This window comes from Melanaphis sacchari, unplaced genomic scaffold (assembly GCF_002803265.2).
Source record: "Melanaphis sacchari strain LSU unplaced genomic scaffold, SCAv2.0 Contig23_pilon_pilon, whole genome shotgun sequence".
Classification (NCBI taxonomy): domain Eukaryota; kingdom Metazoa; phylum Arthropoda; class Insecta; order Hemiptera; family Aphididae; genus Melanaphis; species Melanaphis sacchari.
Genome location: NW_020271114.1, coordinates 5389699 through 5406992, shown reverse-complemented (window position 1 = coordinate 5406992; position 17294 = coordinate 5389699). Strand labels below are relative to the sequence as shown.

The 17294-nt window shown below is 25.2% G+C and overlaps 1 protein-coding gene across 3 annotated transcripts; it reads left to right on the top strand.

The window, feature by feature from the left end:
- Nucleotides 1–631: 631 nt before the first annotated feature.
- LOC112594664 (phospholipase A1 1-like) lies at nucleotides 632–15582 on the top strand. Of its 3 annotated transcripts, none has more exons than XM_025339577.1 (8): nucleotides 632–874; nucleotides 2843–3015; nucleotides 4614–4719; nucleotides 4904–5049; nucleotides 6167–6412; nucleotides 8321–8518; nucleotides 12032–12203; nucleotides 15454–15582. In XM_025339577.1, exons 2-8 carry the CDS (start codon nucleotides 2949–2951, stop codon nucleotides 15515–15517), a joined length of 999 nt encoding a protein of 332 aa, XP_025195362.1. In that variant the 5' UTR covers nucleotides 632–874; nucleotides 2843–2948; the 3' UTR covers nucleotides 15518–15582. The 3 variants fall into 3 exon arrangements, with proteins under 3 accessions (XP_025195362.1, XP_025195363.1, XP_025195364.1); XM_025339578.1 differs by lacking the exon at nucleotides 632–874 and adding an exon at nucleotides 2391–2418; XM_025339579.1 differs by lacking the exons at nucleotides 632–874; nucleotides 2843–3015; nucleotides 4614–4719 and adding an exon at nucleotides 3164–3234.
- Nucleotides 15583–17294: the final 1712 nt, after the last annotated feature.

Genomic DNA, 17294 nt, shown 5'->3' with positions numbered 1-17294 from the left:
ACTTGGTATATAAACCTTAATCACGTAAAAGCTATTCATTCTAATTTTAAAACTAAAAATTCTAGAAATCAGAATTCGAATAACCACATTTTTTACTGGTACTAGAGGGGTGAACATGCTTTGTGAATCACTCTGTACGTTTCTTAAACAAACGCGTTTTGACTATGCTCTATAACAATATGAATGTTCAAATGTGTCGTTTACAGCAAAAGACTACTACAATTTCAAATCGTATTTGAATGTTGCTATCATTTATAAATTCGCGGATATTTTTTGTCGACCTGACTTCGGATGTGGGTGGGGTTTGTAGGGGGGAAGTAGTTGAAGTAAACGCGCGAGAAACGCGAATATTCGCATTTTACTGTTGTATACGCCATGAGCAATACAGTACGCCGGCATAGCAATAAGAATAAGTAATAAAAAATGTATTATATCAAATTGTTCGTTATAAATTTAAATATGTTTAACTGTATTATGATGCGTGTGCGAGTGTAAGTGAAATTATATGTTTGTCGAAAGGTGTCGCCAAATAGTCTATAGTTATATTTATAGAAAATAGAGATACAGTAAAATGATACAATAAACTACATGGTTTGTAATATTTTTTCATGTGATATTTGTAAATATTTATTAAACGCGTCTTACTCGAATATAATACTATTATAACAATTCTGCATCGCGCAAAGGACCGACAGCTGTGATATCCATAATATTCAGTTACGCACTGCATCGTCGAGGTGTATACGCATTGCACTTGTCGCGGAAGATTAACTTTTGATATTTCAACGCAGTTTTATGGGTCGAGTAGGCACCCATTTAATAATATACATAAACGAACAAGAGATGTATAAAAGTTTATATCGCGTCCGTTTTTGTGAGTATACAATTTTTCTTCTTCATTTACAATTATTACAATCTGTAATTAGTTTATATTAAGTAAAATTGATAGTTAAAAATTATAGATATACTTCTTAAATAACGTAATATCACGTGGAGAAATAACCCATAGTCTACAGGTAAATGAAAATACCATACAACATTTGTTTTGATTATTTATATTTTATTTTCTTATGTGATATTATTGAGATAAAAAAGCAAACGCAGACAATGCTTTGTGGATGAGGAGGGGGGAAGTTACCAGGTATATTTTAAAATTTTATCGATTTTTATTTAGTGCACGATTTGGGTGAGTAATACGATTAAATTGCAGACGTTTGTAGTGTACCATGCTGCTACTTTAAAACGAGGGGTCTTTGTAAAAGTGATTTTGAAAGGAACTTTTGTTATTTGTTCAATCGGTTTTAAATTTAAATACCAGAATTCTTTAACATGTGATTGGACTTAAACTGAGTATATTTTAGGATTTACAATTAATCAGTTAGTTTACAAATATCTTATACTAATTGGTAGTAACTTGGTACTGGTATAATTTTAATATTATTTTATTTATAACAGAATTATTACCTATTATTAAAATTATATTTCAGACAAAATGTTCGAATAAAACATTGCATTTTATTAAATAATTGATTGAAAAATATAAATATAAGAAATATTATAAATTTATATGAAAAAGTAAAAATAAAAATATGAAAATAATCTAAGTTATACTGTCCAATAAAAGCAAAAAATAGTTAGAGTTGGAGTTGCGCTTTCTTTAGTTTTATTTTTAGTTAATTAATAATTATTGTATCATTTGAAATTAAAAACATAATATATTTTTTATTAAATATAAAACAAGGTTATATATATTTCTAATCATCGTGTAAACTATGTATAAGATAAAAAATTCTATTAAGTTTTCCCACTTCATTGGCTATACAATTATAAAATTATATAAACTATTAATTTTTGAATAGTAACAAATTAAAAATGATATTTTAAAGAAATATTCGCGATTATTTTAATTATCTGACTGAATAATTATAACAACCAAATGGTTTTATACTTGAAGTTGAAATAAATTATTATAATAAGATGTTAATATGTATTAACGACATTTTTTTATTGTTTCTACGTGCCTATAACATTTTTCTTTTTGATTTCGCATTCAAAATATTTCTAATAATATAATTAGTTGTTCATCACTAGATATTTGTTTATAATAACAAAATATTCAGGAAATTAATTCTTATTAAAATATTAACAGTCAATTATTTATGACATAATACACCTTCTGCATCATGAGGTAGAAAACAATAAAATAACTGATATAATGATTTTAATACGTACATCTATGGCCCATGGTCATGACATTCGTATAATTCGAATATTATATCGCTTCACCGTATGAACGGGTTTTTTTTAGACGTTCAGAGCTGTTTGTGTTGCTCTTACTTTTATGAATGTCGTAATTTCTACCTTCTTAATTCTATTAATACCAAAATGTATTTTAATAATGTTATTTTTTCCCCAAAAGTACGTCAAATGGATAATATTAATATTATTTTTATAAGTTTTATATCTTAAAATAATATTATATTTTTACAAGAATATTTTTTAATACTTATTAATTTTTAATTTTTATTATGTATCAAATTCAAAATTTAGTAATTATTAGAAAAAAAAAATATAAGTTAATAATAATATAATATGTGTATAACAGCGTGATAGTTGATTTTATTTTAAAAAATATGGATTTTTCAATGTTTAATATATTTTTATAAAGATTAAAAAATATTTACCCAAATATATATTTAAAAAATTTTCACGAACCATGAATATTTGTTGCAAGTTTATCTAGTAGTACCTATATAAAATGGATTATTAATTTAAGTTTTGTAGTAATTCAATTCGATGTATAATTACCTATATAATGATATAAATACATGTATATTTTTAGTACTTGTCATGATTTTAAGTGATACTACAGTTATTATAACCAATCATTTATACGGTTTACAAAAAAAGTATATTTATTGAAAATAATAAAAGGCCGAGTGGGAACTATGATGAAGAAGTCCATGGTAATTGAAGTTGTGATTTCAATATTGATGTGTTCAGTCATTAATAACGGTAACTTGATTTATTTACGCTTGAAATTAGATACATTTTTATCTTAGTATAACTATACTTTTATAACAACAATATTTTTTTTTGCAACTAATAGCTTTGTATAATATTCTTGATTTCTTCTTTTTGGACTTGTTAATCCATTGAGTACCTTTTGTAAATTATCACGTTTTCTTTAAAAATAATATCTTCAACAATATTTTGAACGACAACGTCCACCCAGTAAGTTCTGAGTCCATTTAATGGTATTATTATTTTTTTTTATTAATTATATTTTAATATAAAACATTGATATTCCTCGACATCGATAATTTCGTTAGCAGTAATATTGTAATTGTATTGAAATAAATAATTTACGAAACGCCGTAGTACCTATATCGTTGTTTCGTGTAATTAGGTATTACTTACCGCTTTTACCTAGTTTATTTATGAAACACATACATTAAATTGTTCCATGGCTCGGTGTATTATTGTTTAAACAAATCAAATTGATTAGATTAACCCGAATAATTACTATTTGCCAAACATTCAAGGAATTGTATCGATTTTTTTTTAACTATATGACGTGCTTGTTGGGATATATTTATTTGTGCTCAGGCGCGCGCGCACATGTGTGAATGTGTGTATATGTGTGTAGATGTGTGTGTGTGTGTATTTATTGGTTATTATCATACTATCTACTTAGTCACTTAGGTACATGTAACACACCACATAAATATTATATTCATAATACCATTTTATTCCAGTTGAATCGAAACCGTCTTCAATTCGTTATGAATGGATATCACAATAAATGTTTAACCTTAAAAGTAAATAAATAATAATACACTCCATTGTTCAATCGAAATTCACGCTAAATTAATTTTCTGAGGTTTTTTTCAGTTTATTTAGGTATACAGTATGTTCACAGTTCACAAAATAATGTCACAATTTTAAATCCTTGTTTATTGTACAAAATTAGTTAAAGCCAATTTTTACCTACAATTTAATAGAACATATAATACATTTTTTTTTCATACACGTTAACATAACAAGTTTTCAATGTGTCTCCCCCAAGAAGCCTGAATAACATCTATACGATAGTCGAACGCATTTTGTAACATGTCTAGTGTCACTGTTTGGATAACTGTTGTGATTTGCATTTTTAGTTCTTCAATGCTAACCGGCAAGGATGGTAAATAAATTGCACCCACAAAGAAAAAATTCACTGGGGGTCATAACGACGTTTTCTCGTGAGACATGCGACCGCTCGTATAATATATTTCCTGTTTCCTGCCAGGAAATCGGATTCCATACTTAGTTCGGAACGCGCGTTGTACGGCAGTTGCCGATTTGGATTTACCGAATTTAAAAACCCAAAACGATTTTAACTGTGGAAAAACCATGGCGACGTGACGTTACGAACCGAAATAACAACTCTTATTGATAAAATTGATGGGCACTTTTTTGATAACTAACAAAAATGTTGAGCTTATTTTTCACAACGGTAGATAGAAGCACGCTCTATGTGGTTAAGTTTTGAGATTGCGGATTTTTAAAATTGTAGTATTCTTTTGTGAACATACTTTACTTACAACACCAATAATTTATTGAAAAAACAGTTTCAGGCATATTTTTTGGTTCTAATGATCTAACTTATTGGAGGTGCAAATTCAAACAAACGTTTCAGTGTCCAGATCCCGACGTGACGTTTTATTTGTACTCAAGGTGTTTTTTAAAAATTTTTAAATTTTAATATAATTGAAACTCGCGTACTGTATCGCAGCACACGAACGATAGAATAAACGTGTATCGGTGGCATATCGTGCATCTGAGTGCAAACGTTTCATTTATAGTTTGTCGGTTTGTATAAAATTATATATGTATTCTTATTATATGTGTTTATAAATAGTAATCTCAGAAGAAGAATTAAAATCGATATGAGAAACAAGTGGCCGTTGTACAATAGTGGTTGGAACCCCAAGAAAAAGAACGTTATCGTCATACACGGATTTAATGGATCGGAAAATGATAAGCTCATGGTCATACTAAGAAACGGTAATATTTTTATTTAACCTCGTGCAAGATGACACTAATATAATTTATATTTTATTATATAAAAATTAAATTATATATATAATATTCTACGATATATATTTTATAATACGCAGTTATATGATATTATAAATAATTTACTGCGATTGACGATTATTAAATATACCAATTATGTTTGGGTTTACGACTTCAACAGTTTCTTCCATTGTTTAAAGTAATTTAATATTATTATACATACTAGCTGTTTCGATTATAGTATAGTTAATATATATATATATTCGTTTTAAATTAGATAATTTTATTAATATCCTACAACAGATATAAGCAGTATAACTTTTATACATAGTTAGAGTAACTATTATACATAGTAATCACTTTTGATCCTATCAACTGGTTAATTCTATAAAACAATGATATTGATCTATTCGTTATTACTATGCGTGTGCTTTAATAAAAATAAAACATGTTATACATGTTATTGAAAAAAAAAACTTCAGTAATATTCAACTATCAATGTAGGCAGTAATTGTATTTGATTGTGGCATAAATCTGTAATTTATTTTTATGTTAATATAAAATTATATGAGTAGTTATGTCTATGGTAATTAAACAGCTTAGATTTAAATTACAATTATTTTTAAGTATCTACTATACATAGCTATACATAGTAAATACTTAATTCAATTGAAATATTTAAATTTAAAGACATAAAATTGTTAGCAAAAGTGATTCAATTATCCGGTATTTAAAGTGTTTCTACATTTTTTAATAAAATATTGAAAAATCAATAATATAACAGTTATCTAATATGCTTCAGGTTTTAATTTTTTGATTCCAATAAACCATTGATTTTATAAGCTAGGTAGTGGTTACATTAAGCGTAACTGTCTATACAGTCGCACTCTTATACTTTAATGTATTATAATAACGTCTCATATTAACCTGTCGAGTTATATTATTATGATTATTATAAGTAGGTAGTAGTAATATAATATTATTTGTTACGTTAATGAAAAAATCAATAATATACATACACACAAAGTTATTATTAATAATTGTAATGATCAAATCAATTTTATAATATAACTATCGTTATTATTGCGGTAAATTTGACACGCAGCCTACTTGATGCGTGGAGACTTTAACGTGTTCATGGTGGACTGGAGTCCGTTGACCATCTACCCTTGTTACTTGTCGTCACTGAAAAACACGCGATTAGTGAGTCAGTGCACCGCTCAACTGTACGCCCATCTCACTTATTCTGGCGCTTCCGTTTATCACATACATTGCGTTGGTCACAGTCTTGGGGCTCATATATGCGGCATGATTAGCAATCACTTGACAGAGAGACAGCACAAGATCATCGGTGAGTATACGACGATGGTAATATTTGGTTAGATTGGATTGAAATAGCTTTTAATTTATTCCAAGGAGTGTACATATATAAAAATCTAGTCGGAACCACTGCATTGGGGAATAAAGATTGTTGACAGTAAAAATAAATCATCTGTTGGAACATTCATATTTGCAAACCGTTTAGAACGCTGACTCTATAGTACCAAAAAAAAAAAAAAAATGTTTGTAACAAATATCTAAAATAGTTAAAAATTATCGTCTATGACTGTCTAGTGGTTTGGGATGCTTACTCTATAAATTAGGGAGTTAATACACACTACCCCTATTTTAGCACCATTTGAACACTTGTGATTTGTGCTAATTTTACGTACGGTAAAATTAAGTAATTATTGTCACTATTTACTTGTGAGTACCACCTACTTTCGTAGTTGTTTTTGAAAACCGTTCCTTCGACACTCGTATTTAACAATTATATTATGATCGAAAAAATTCGTATATTGTTTTATTCACTTGAGTTTGACTCAAAAATCTTATGTTAATCCGAAACCTATTAAATTGATTTTATATAAGCCCAAACTCAATAATTACTTGTTTAATGTTCATAGTACCTAAATAATATTTGTATAGAACTGCATACAACTTTAAACTATAATAATAATATAATCTATACAAAATTAAAAAATTATTATTCATAATTAAAATTGTACTCTATTAGTCTTAGGAAATTATAAAACTGCATTTCTACTGACCCTAATATGCGTTAACTGGAAAATAACAATCAGCAGAAGTAGATTGTAGGTATTGAATTTTCCAAGTTTCAACCATGTTAAGCAATAGGCATAACCATCGTGATTGACATCCTGCAATTTACTCGCTCAATATATATATATATATTATAATTTGTTATTATTTACGAACAATTGGCTCTGAAAGGCAAGTACTTAAATGCACCATTTTTATTTATCACTAAAATTTCGTTTAACTTTATAATTGGAAAAAAAAATATTATTTATTCGTATCGAATTAAGATGTTGAGAATCCGGAGAAGTTGAATATTAGTTGTCAAGCATACCTTGTCATTGAATAGGTCACTGTAACGGATGTGTTGAATTTTAATTTGATGATAAATTATTGCATACGAAAAATAAATCTGAGCGGAGACGGTCTATTTATATTTCCTATTTTATTATATATTTATACTCGTATTGCAAATTAGTGTTTTATTTTTTTATAAGTACTACACTAATATAATATGGGAGTTTGAACTACTTTTGTTAAAAATAAATTACTTACATTCAATAATATTTAAGGATCTATAAATAGTTCAAAAATAGCCAAAAAATTCTTAAAACTATACAATTTCTAAAAGATATTCATATAAATATTTAGTAGTATTAATTACAATAAAAAATTTAAAATAAATTTTTGTCAAAAATTGGGTTTATGTAAAAACTTGTCTTTCCAGATATTTTTTAAAAGTATCTACTGGACATATTATACTTAAAAGCAGCAACTAGATTAAATTTTTAATTAGGAACCATCCTCAAAGTTGGAAAATTACATTTTTACTTCTTCAAAAGGTAACGGAAGACACACAAAAAAATTATGCTTGTTATACATACGTATTTATAATTCATTAATTCAATGTAGCTTCCCAATATCTAAATTGGATTATTCTTATAGGTATTATAATTTATAAGAACCAAAGAATAATATTTGATATCTCACCTTACCGGCCATCCATTACTTAAGTACTTGATTTTTGGTTAGGTTTTCAAGCAAGTGAAGAAGTTGATTATTGAGTATGAGACGCAACACATATTACATGGTTGCATGTATACTGTATAGTATAAAATGGTTTAAGGAAAACTTATATTTTAAAAAAAATGTATTAAATACGTATACTATTATGTTACAGGTTTAGATCCAGCCAAACCTCTTGTAGATTTGTTTACGATGGACGAATTTCGATTGACGAAGGATGATGCTAATTTCGTAGAGGTTATACACACAAACTCTGGAGTTTACGGAGAATATCCTCAGATAGGGCACGTCGATTTTAGCGTCAACGGAGGTCGAATGCAACCGGTTTGCTCTAGACAATCAAATATCATACGTAAAATATACATTTTTATATCAGTTAACAAAACTTTATTAGGCTTACTAGTGATACATTGTCTATTGCTAAACATAATCGTGGGCATACACTATGCGTCTATGCGCCTTTTCACACAGGTATCTGATATCGTGACAGTTAGGAAATCCACACATATAAATTAGAAAAAAAAGGTATGCAAGTAGGTATCAGTCTGCTGTACATTAGGTATTGAGTGTATTACTGTAATGAGTATGTTAAATTTGAATTCAATGAAATATCATTGTATAAAAAAAATACGATTACAAGTGAAGATGATCCAACAGCCTGTATGTCAGTAAGAATATTTCATGATTTGTTTTTTAATAAAGCTATTAAAGTAATTTTTATTTTATTTTTACTTATTAGTATCATGGTAGGTTGATTAAATTTTTTCTAAAAACATTGTATTTATTATATTAATAGTATTTAATTAATATAATAATATATATTTATACCATTTAACATTGTTATGAAGTTTTGAGTTCATAATACCTTACTGTAAATACAGTAAAATAGAGTGATTAGGTTAAACTAATAATAGGTAGATGGTGTCTTAAAAATAATTTACATTTTTTTTTTTACAATTTTTTAGTACCTATAAATACTTGTAGTTTATAAATGTTCGTGGTTTTGACAAATTATGTCAAAATTTGAACTTTAAGTGCATATAAAATATAAATAAAATTATGCCAATTTATTTTTAAAAAATAAAAGAATAACTTTTGTGGGATATTGTATTAAACTTTTAATAATTTTTACTCAGCAAATAATTTTTTATTGACATTTATAGAAAAAAAAAACTAAAAAAATGAATCATAAAATCCTAATACCTATAAATTACGTACTTAAAAACAGTTAAAATATTTTTTAAATTATAATAAAAGTATTTGGTGAAAATTTAAAATTTCTATAGTTATTAATTGCTTCTGAGTTACAACAAAGTAAAGAATAATAATTTTTTCAAAAACTCATTAAGTGTGAAAATTTTCGTTTTTCTTTAATTTTTTCTTTTAACTATCCAAAGTACCCATTAGATTCAATTTTCTACTAAAACCAAATTGAAAATTTAAGCATTTTTACTGTTTCAAAAGGTGAATAGTGACAGAAAAAATACAAATAATTGTGAATTGAATACATTTATCGTTTCACACATAACATAAAATTGAATATTTATTGTAGTATTTACTTTTTTGAAAAAGAAAGCATTCTAATAGAGAGAATTGGAGCCGCGTATTTATGAAACATTTTTAAAAATTACATAAAATTTAATACACCCATATGGTAAAGGTGTATAAAAGGTCACTGGTTCTTAAATTTTTTTTTCATAATTAACTAATTACTTAATAAAAACCATAAGATAATTAAAAATTAAAAATAATTATAGAAAATATTGTTTTTGTCATTGAAAATTAAACTAAGTCTACGAGGCCATACTGCCATTATGTTACTCTCGTATCATCGTACATTTAGAGAGTATACGCTAAAAAAAACCAGAGAAGTGAGTGTACACTGTTGCCCTGTACCTCCCCCCCACACTATTAAAGCTAATATACAATAAAATGCACATGAGAAACATTGTAATCAATTACAGGAATAAAAAAAAAAAAGTAAAAATTATAATAGTATGTAAAATTGACAGGAAAATTGTAACAGCCATTGGATACACATCTTGATTCTTTCGAATAATTATCCGAAGGCTTATAATATAATAATATGCTTAGTATGGTCCATATTAAATCATAAATTCGAAAACTGATTTAGATCTTGTACAATCGGTTTACTAAAATATTACGTATGCTTTTGTTTTTAATCATAAATTTTAAATAAAAATGTATAACAAACCAGTTATTACTAAAACAATAATTGTTTTGGTGTCCATTTTTTTTTAGATATTTCAAAAAATTTAAAAATGTGCACTTTTTGTTTGTAATTGTTTGCATTTCCAAACAAACGCAATGTCAAGTGACTAATAATAATATTAAAGGTCATTAATATTAAGTTCTAATGTTCCAAATATCGTTAGATTGTTCCTAATATATTTCAAATTATTGTAAATTTTACTAAACGCAATAACATTTTTGATTTATTTTATAATATTATCTATATATAAGTACTATGAATCTATTTTTACTGTTTTGCAGTATTTATAAAAAAATATTATTAAATTGTGAGTTGTATAAGTTGATAAAATATGGTATAAATATATATTATTATAATAATCAAATATTAACAATATAACAAATGCAATGTTTTCGGAAAAAATTATGTCAACCTACCATAACACTGAAAGTAAAATAAATTACTTCAATGCTAACACATATTACTTGGTGATATATGTTGGTAGATCATTTCCGCTCAGAATCGTTTTTCGTATAGAATAATGTATCAATATAATATCATTGAATTCAAATTTAATACATCTATAATAGTGACCCTCTTGACACCTTATAAACAACAGAGCGATACCCATTTAACTACCTTTTTTTTTCATTAATTTGTCCATTTTTCATAGAAAATGTAGTGTTTACCTTTAAGCTATGAGTGTTTCGTACGATTCGATGAACGACGCGAAAGAACAATGGAAACGTTACACAGCTACAAGCCTTAAGTGCTACAAACATTACTTTTGTGGTAATAACAAATAATTAAACGTATTAAAGAAAGACAAATACTTACATTTATCTTTTTCGTTATTATTTTTGTAATTGTGAAGTCGTAGAGATTATAACGCGGAGGCTATTAATTTTTTTTTTCATGCACAAACGCGCTGGGTATCTCTAATGGCTGCTGAGCTACACGCGGACGATACAGATCTTTATAATAAGCATAATACGACACATGTGGAATAACACCAGTATTCTTGTAGGTAGTATTAGACACTGAACAGATCGTCGAAACATAATTATAAGATTAAGAATTGTATTAAATTCACTGTAAAAAACTGCTTTTGTGTAAATCATAAGACCGTATGAAAGAGTATTTTCATATAGTAACTGACCGTGAAGTATATTTTGTTTTTGTTCCTGATATGTACCTACGATACACATCGAACATTCGTATGCGTTCATACAAAATGTGCAAGTATATATTATATAGGTACCTATGATGTCTCAAAAATTAAAAATTATAAATACTTATTTCATAATAAGTAAAAATATAACAAATAGTCATAGGAGTCTATAGATTACGAACAAAGAAACGTAGACCGATTATAAACGATTGTTTTATATTTTAAATTAACTACAGATAATGAAAAACCCCTTACAGCAGCGCGCTTTCCGTTTACCGGAAAGTATTAATTTTTACTTATTTCTATTTACCCGCGCACTGTCCAAATTACTTTAAACAAATATTATTGAACTTTTAGAGTAATATAATATTTGTTCGATATGTATTATGACAATAGTATTTTACGATCGTGACCAAATTCGAATCGTTGCCCGTACATCAATAATGATTAATGACACTATTTTTTGATGAATGTGTATTCAGGACAATCGCGGTGCAGTCATTTCAAGAGCGTATGTTATTTTGCGTTGTCACTTTCGAAAAGGCGTAACATGTTTTTGGGCGTACAATGCACAGAGACCTGCGACTCGGTGGTGCTCCCGACATTTTCGAACAGAATCGATGTCATACCTATGGGCATACAAACGCCAGAATGGTAAATTTTAGGAGTGTTTTAAATTTATATTTGCTTTTAATTGTTATTAAAGTTGCATTTGAGGTAGGACATCATATAATATTTTTTTACAATAACGATATTTTAAATTAATGTATATACTATATACGTACCTCAAGCAGTGTTGGATAAAAAACTACAATTGTTAATTACTTGGAGATAATTTTTTATTATTAATAAATATAAAACATTTATGTTCATTAATATTGAAGACATGTAAATTTCAATAATCATAGGTACATTTATTGAATTTACCAATATCGGTATGCAGTATCAAATGTCATCATAATAAATTTATTATTAACAAATTATTCAATGAACTGCATATTATTATTACTAAAATTAATAAACTTCAAGAGTTGTAAAAATAATTTTTATAAAATTTAATCATCAATAAATCATAGACACATTTAAAAATAATTAAATATACGTATTTCATTCAATATAAAACGTTATCTGTCAATTATAATATTATTTGGGCTAATTGTAGCGTTAAATATAGAGTATTTTTGTACATTTAATTCAAGACATTCGTTTTTTTTTGTTTGAACAAAACTAGTAAACACGACATTATAATATAATATACTAAAATATTATGATGATGTGAAACTCGAGAGTAATCGCTTAAAATATACAGAGTGATTCATTTAATGTAAGATACTCATTATTTCAGAAAACCTAATGTTTTGGAAATATTTTTTTATATAATTTAAAATTGTTATAAAACAACATTTTTTGAAAAAGTCATTCATTGCCAATACTCTCTCATTAAATTTACTTATTGTACATAGTATATAGATTATAAAGTCTATTTTTTTTATAAATATAAATATTTAATCGTATTAATTTTTTTAATTGTTTTAGTTTTTTAATGACAATATTATACATTATTAATTTCATATTAAAATCTAAAATAATAATCAGAATATCAAAATCAAATTTCGGACAAATATAGGTAGCTTATTAAATATTACTACTATAAATAACTTACTATAATAGAAATATTAAATACTTACAAGTTATAACTCATAAACTATTCGTTCAAAATTATATTTTTATACATTTAAGTATTTCAAAAAATATTTTAGTTTGGAATAAAAAATTAAAAAATGCATGATGTTGTTAAAAAAAGTAAAAATGTATCTTCTTCTTAGAAAACTATTTTTTCTTAACTATACAAATTAATGTAAAAAAATATTAACGAAAAAGTATATAATATAATAAGTATTTAACATTAAATATATAATTTATACAATAATAAATAAACTATTAAAATATTGTCGTATTAGACAATCAGAGCGTGTAGACAATGCGCATACGAACCATAAGATTAAAAAGATAAATAGGCTAAATAGGGAAAAAAGAAAAAATAATAATTTAAAAAATTAAATGTTTATTTTCTTGTAGATAGTGTTCAAATGTCTTGCACGTTTGTAACAAATTTATTTGGTTTAGTCTTGCTTATTGTACATGATTATTCATATATTAAACGGATACTAATATTTTTTTCACGCTTAAGTTGTAATATGGTATTATCTATTTAATAGCTTAAAATATTTGAAAAAATCTCACATGCTCTACATTATAGAATTAATCACACTTTATCTATAACTTTCAATCATTATTAGTATTCAAATTTATTACTGACCTACTTAATTATTTTAAACTCAGAATACCTACTTTAATAATTTATTTTAAATTAATAATCATAATATTTGTCTGTCAAGTAATGTCAATTCAATTAAACCTGTAATTATGATGCTAATAACTAAATATATAATTAGAATCAAATAATAAATAATTCCACTTTTTTCAATAAATTAAAATATTAAAAAGTTATTTAAAATCAATCAAAATGACACTTTCGTGTTCGGAAAAGAACAATCAAATAAATGTTTACGGATGTAGAAATATATTTTAACTTTTAAGTACTATTACATAGAGTAATTTCCCAACAACACTCACCTTTCTTTTATTCTTAAATATTAATTAATTTAAATGGTGATTATTAAAATTTCGTTATACACTACAAGCTAAATTCTTAGATTATTTATGTCAATAATTATCAAGAAGTGTCCTGAAATGTTAAAAAATTCATTTTTTCAAATGAGCAATACCATTACACCATTATTTATTATACACTTTTATTAAACACTCGTTAAAAAAAAAAAAAAAAAAATTGATCCAATAAATCAAACTTCAAACGGTTAATTGATGATTTTTTAAACATTGTCTACTAATAAAGTTAGTGGTAGTCATTATATTAATGATTTTATATTTGAAATACAATTGATTTAGTATATTTTAGTTTAATAATTATTAAACTTGGACAACATTTACAATTTAAGCAATTTGAATTAACTAATATTAATTAGTTATGTTACTACCGATATATATTTAATTCATTATCATATCACAATTATCCTTAGTATCTAAATAAAGTTAATAGCACAGAAACTACTCGTTTGAATTTTGATTTGTATACGTCAAAATTTTCTAGTAAATCGTATGCTTCACAATTTACAACATAAAAGCACAGTTCTAGTTTGAAAAAATGAAGTTTGTATTAACACGGTGTACCTACACTCCAAAAATGACAAAGAAATCGAATTATTATAAATGTACTATTAAAGTAAAAATTGGGTTGACCGTGCTTGGAAATCATTCTTTACAATATATGCTTACTGGACGATGTACTCGTATTATGATAATTATTAATGCGTATATATAGTAAATACAAACTTACGGATGTATATTATTATTTTCATATTTTAGATTGTAACTAGTGAATATAATTTACCATACAATATGAATAATGAATATACAAACTAGGGTTTTCTTTTTCACAACTGGTATTTCCATTTTTCATTTTTACGAATTTGTATCTGAAAGTAAATCAAACAATTGATATTATGGATTATTTTTATATTTTTTTCCAGACAATTAAATAGTTACTTGTAACTTTGAATTAATTAAAAACTAAAATGATGATTAAATATTATAGTTCAATTTCAATAGTTGATACTTATGTCTGGCTGTAATAACATATACAATATACACTTGTACCTACTTATATTAAAACTATTATTTTTTAGAAATTGTATTTACTTATTTTTTATTCACAATATTGAATATTGTCATCAGTCGATTGACTCAAATAACGATAAATATTAAATTATTGATCAAATATTATTAGTAAATTTTAAATATTAATGTATATTGTATGTTTTAGGGTAAGAGGGACATTTTACGTTGCATACGATGATTCAGATAATTTTTGCCAATTCGATGGATAGAACGAACTTATTTGTAAACGAAAAATTCATAAGCAAAAATTTACAAAAAAAATTATACAGATAGACTTGCCTAATGATATTATTATTTTTTTTTAATCAATTTTATTATATTTATAGTTTTTATTATCTCATATTGTAAAAATTAGCTAGAATGCAACAATTATTATTAGATTTGATTTCTTAGGATATCATTGTATTACTACGATATATTTAATATTTATCGAAAAATAATATTATTTAAGTTAACTGATGCGCTATAATTTATAAACTAAAGCGCATGTCATAACAAATTATTTATATCTCAATTTTGAAATTTATCTTAAAATGATAAATATATGTTAAGTCTGAGACACTCTATAAAATAACATAGAGTATAAATAAATTGTATTTATTTAAAATTATACTATAATAAATATTAAAACAGAACTTGGTCGAATTTATAATTTTTTTTTGTACAACAAATATATTTTGTTACATTTAAAATACATTTTATACGTATTTTAATATCATTATTAATAATTTTTAATATGTAACTTTAATGATCATAATTTGTGCTTCGCAAATCGATTGAAACAAAACAAATACTTTGAATAAAGTAGTTTTATTTTTGTCGAATACATTTAATGATAATATACTCATACTTGGAATATGTAGGCGTTAATTGGTTTTAAAGTGCTTTTAGTATAAAAATTTGTTTCACAGGAAAAAGTTTCTCACCATGTAAAATACAAATTTTAATCATTTTTTTTTTTTTTTTTTGAAGATGAACACTTAGTACGTATACACCGTGATATAAAAATATCTATTTTTAGATCATGTAATAAATATTCGTATATCACTAATTGTTCAATAATTTAAATTTATTTTTATGACATTAATGAGTGTTGATTAAAAATTGTAGTCCAATGCAACCCAAATTTCTTTTTCAAAAAAAAAAAAAAAAAAAATTATAAAAATCTTTTTATTATACGACGTGATTGTTTTTAAACCAATAACGTTTTTGGACATTGAAATGGTTCGATTTTATTTTCCAAATAACCAATTGTATATAGCCACCATATATTATAATTAGAAATTGTCTGTATTTTTGCCCCTTAATCAATAACGAACAACCTTAACAATAATAACAAAAAATAATGAAAGGATTAATTATTATGGTTTCACCACGCAAAAGAACACGAAAACCATAAAAATTTTAAGTATAGATTTTTCCTTGGATAAAAATCTCAAAAAATATAAATGTATAATAATCAAATAAAAGAATCTGGCTTTTAATTATTGTTTTAGATAGTAATTTTTTAATTATTTTTATACATTAATAATCTGCTGAAAGAAAATAATTGGAAACGAGTACTACTGCGATTATACAGAGTGATTCAACAAGAAAGTTCAACCATTGTGTTTCCTTTAATGATGAAATTATTAAAAATCTGACTTTTAAAATATTATCAAGTTTATACTTAAAAACCAAATATATAGTTAAATAGTTAGTGCCATTTAATAAATAGGTATAGATGTTTATCATCACTTATCGATACAAATGCCTTTTGCTACAAGACTAAAAATTATATCTATTATACTAAACAAAGTTCGATATATCAAAATTCAATCATTCAAAATGTATGGTAAAATAAACAGTCTTTGTTTGAACAAAAAAAAGAAGTTTGTATCGTTAAATAGATGAAAACTTTTAAAACGTTATAAAAATCCGAATTTCTAAATCAATGTTATGGTTTTTAAGTACTTTAGAATTTGAAATATTTGAATAAATAATATA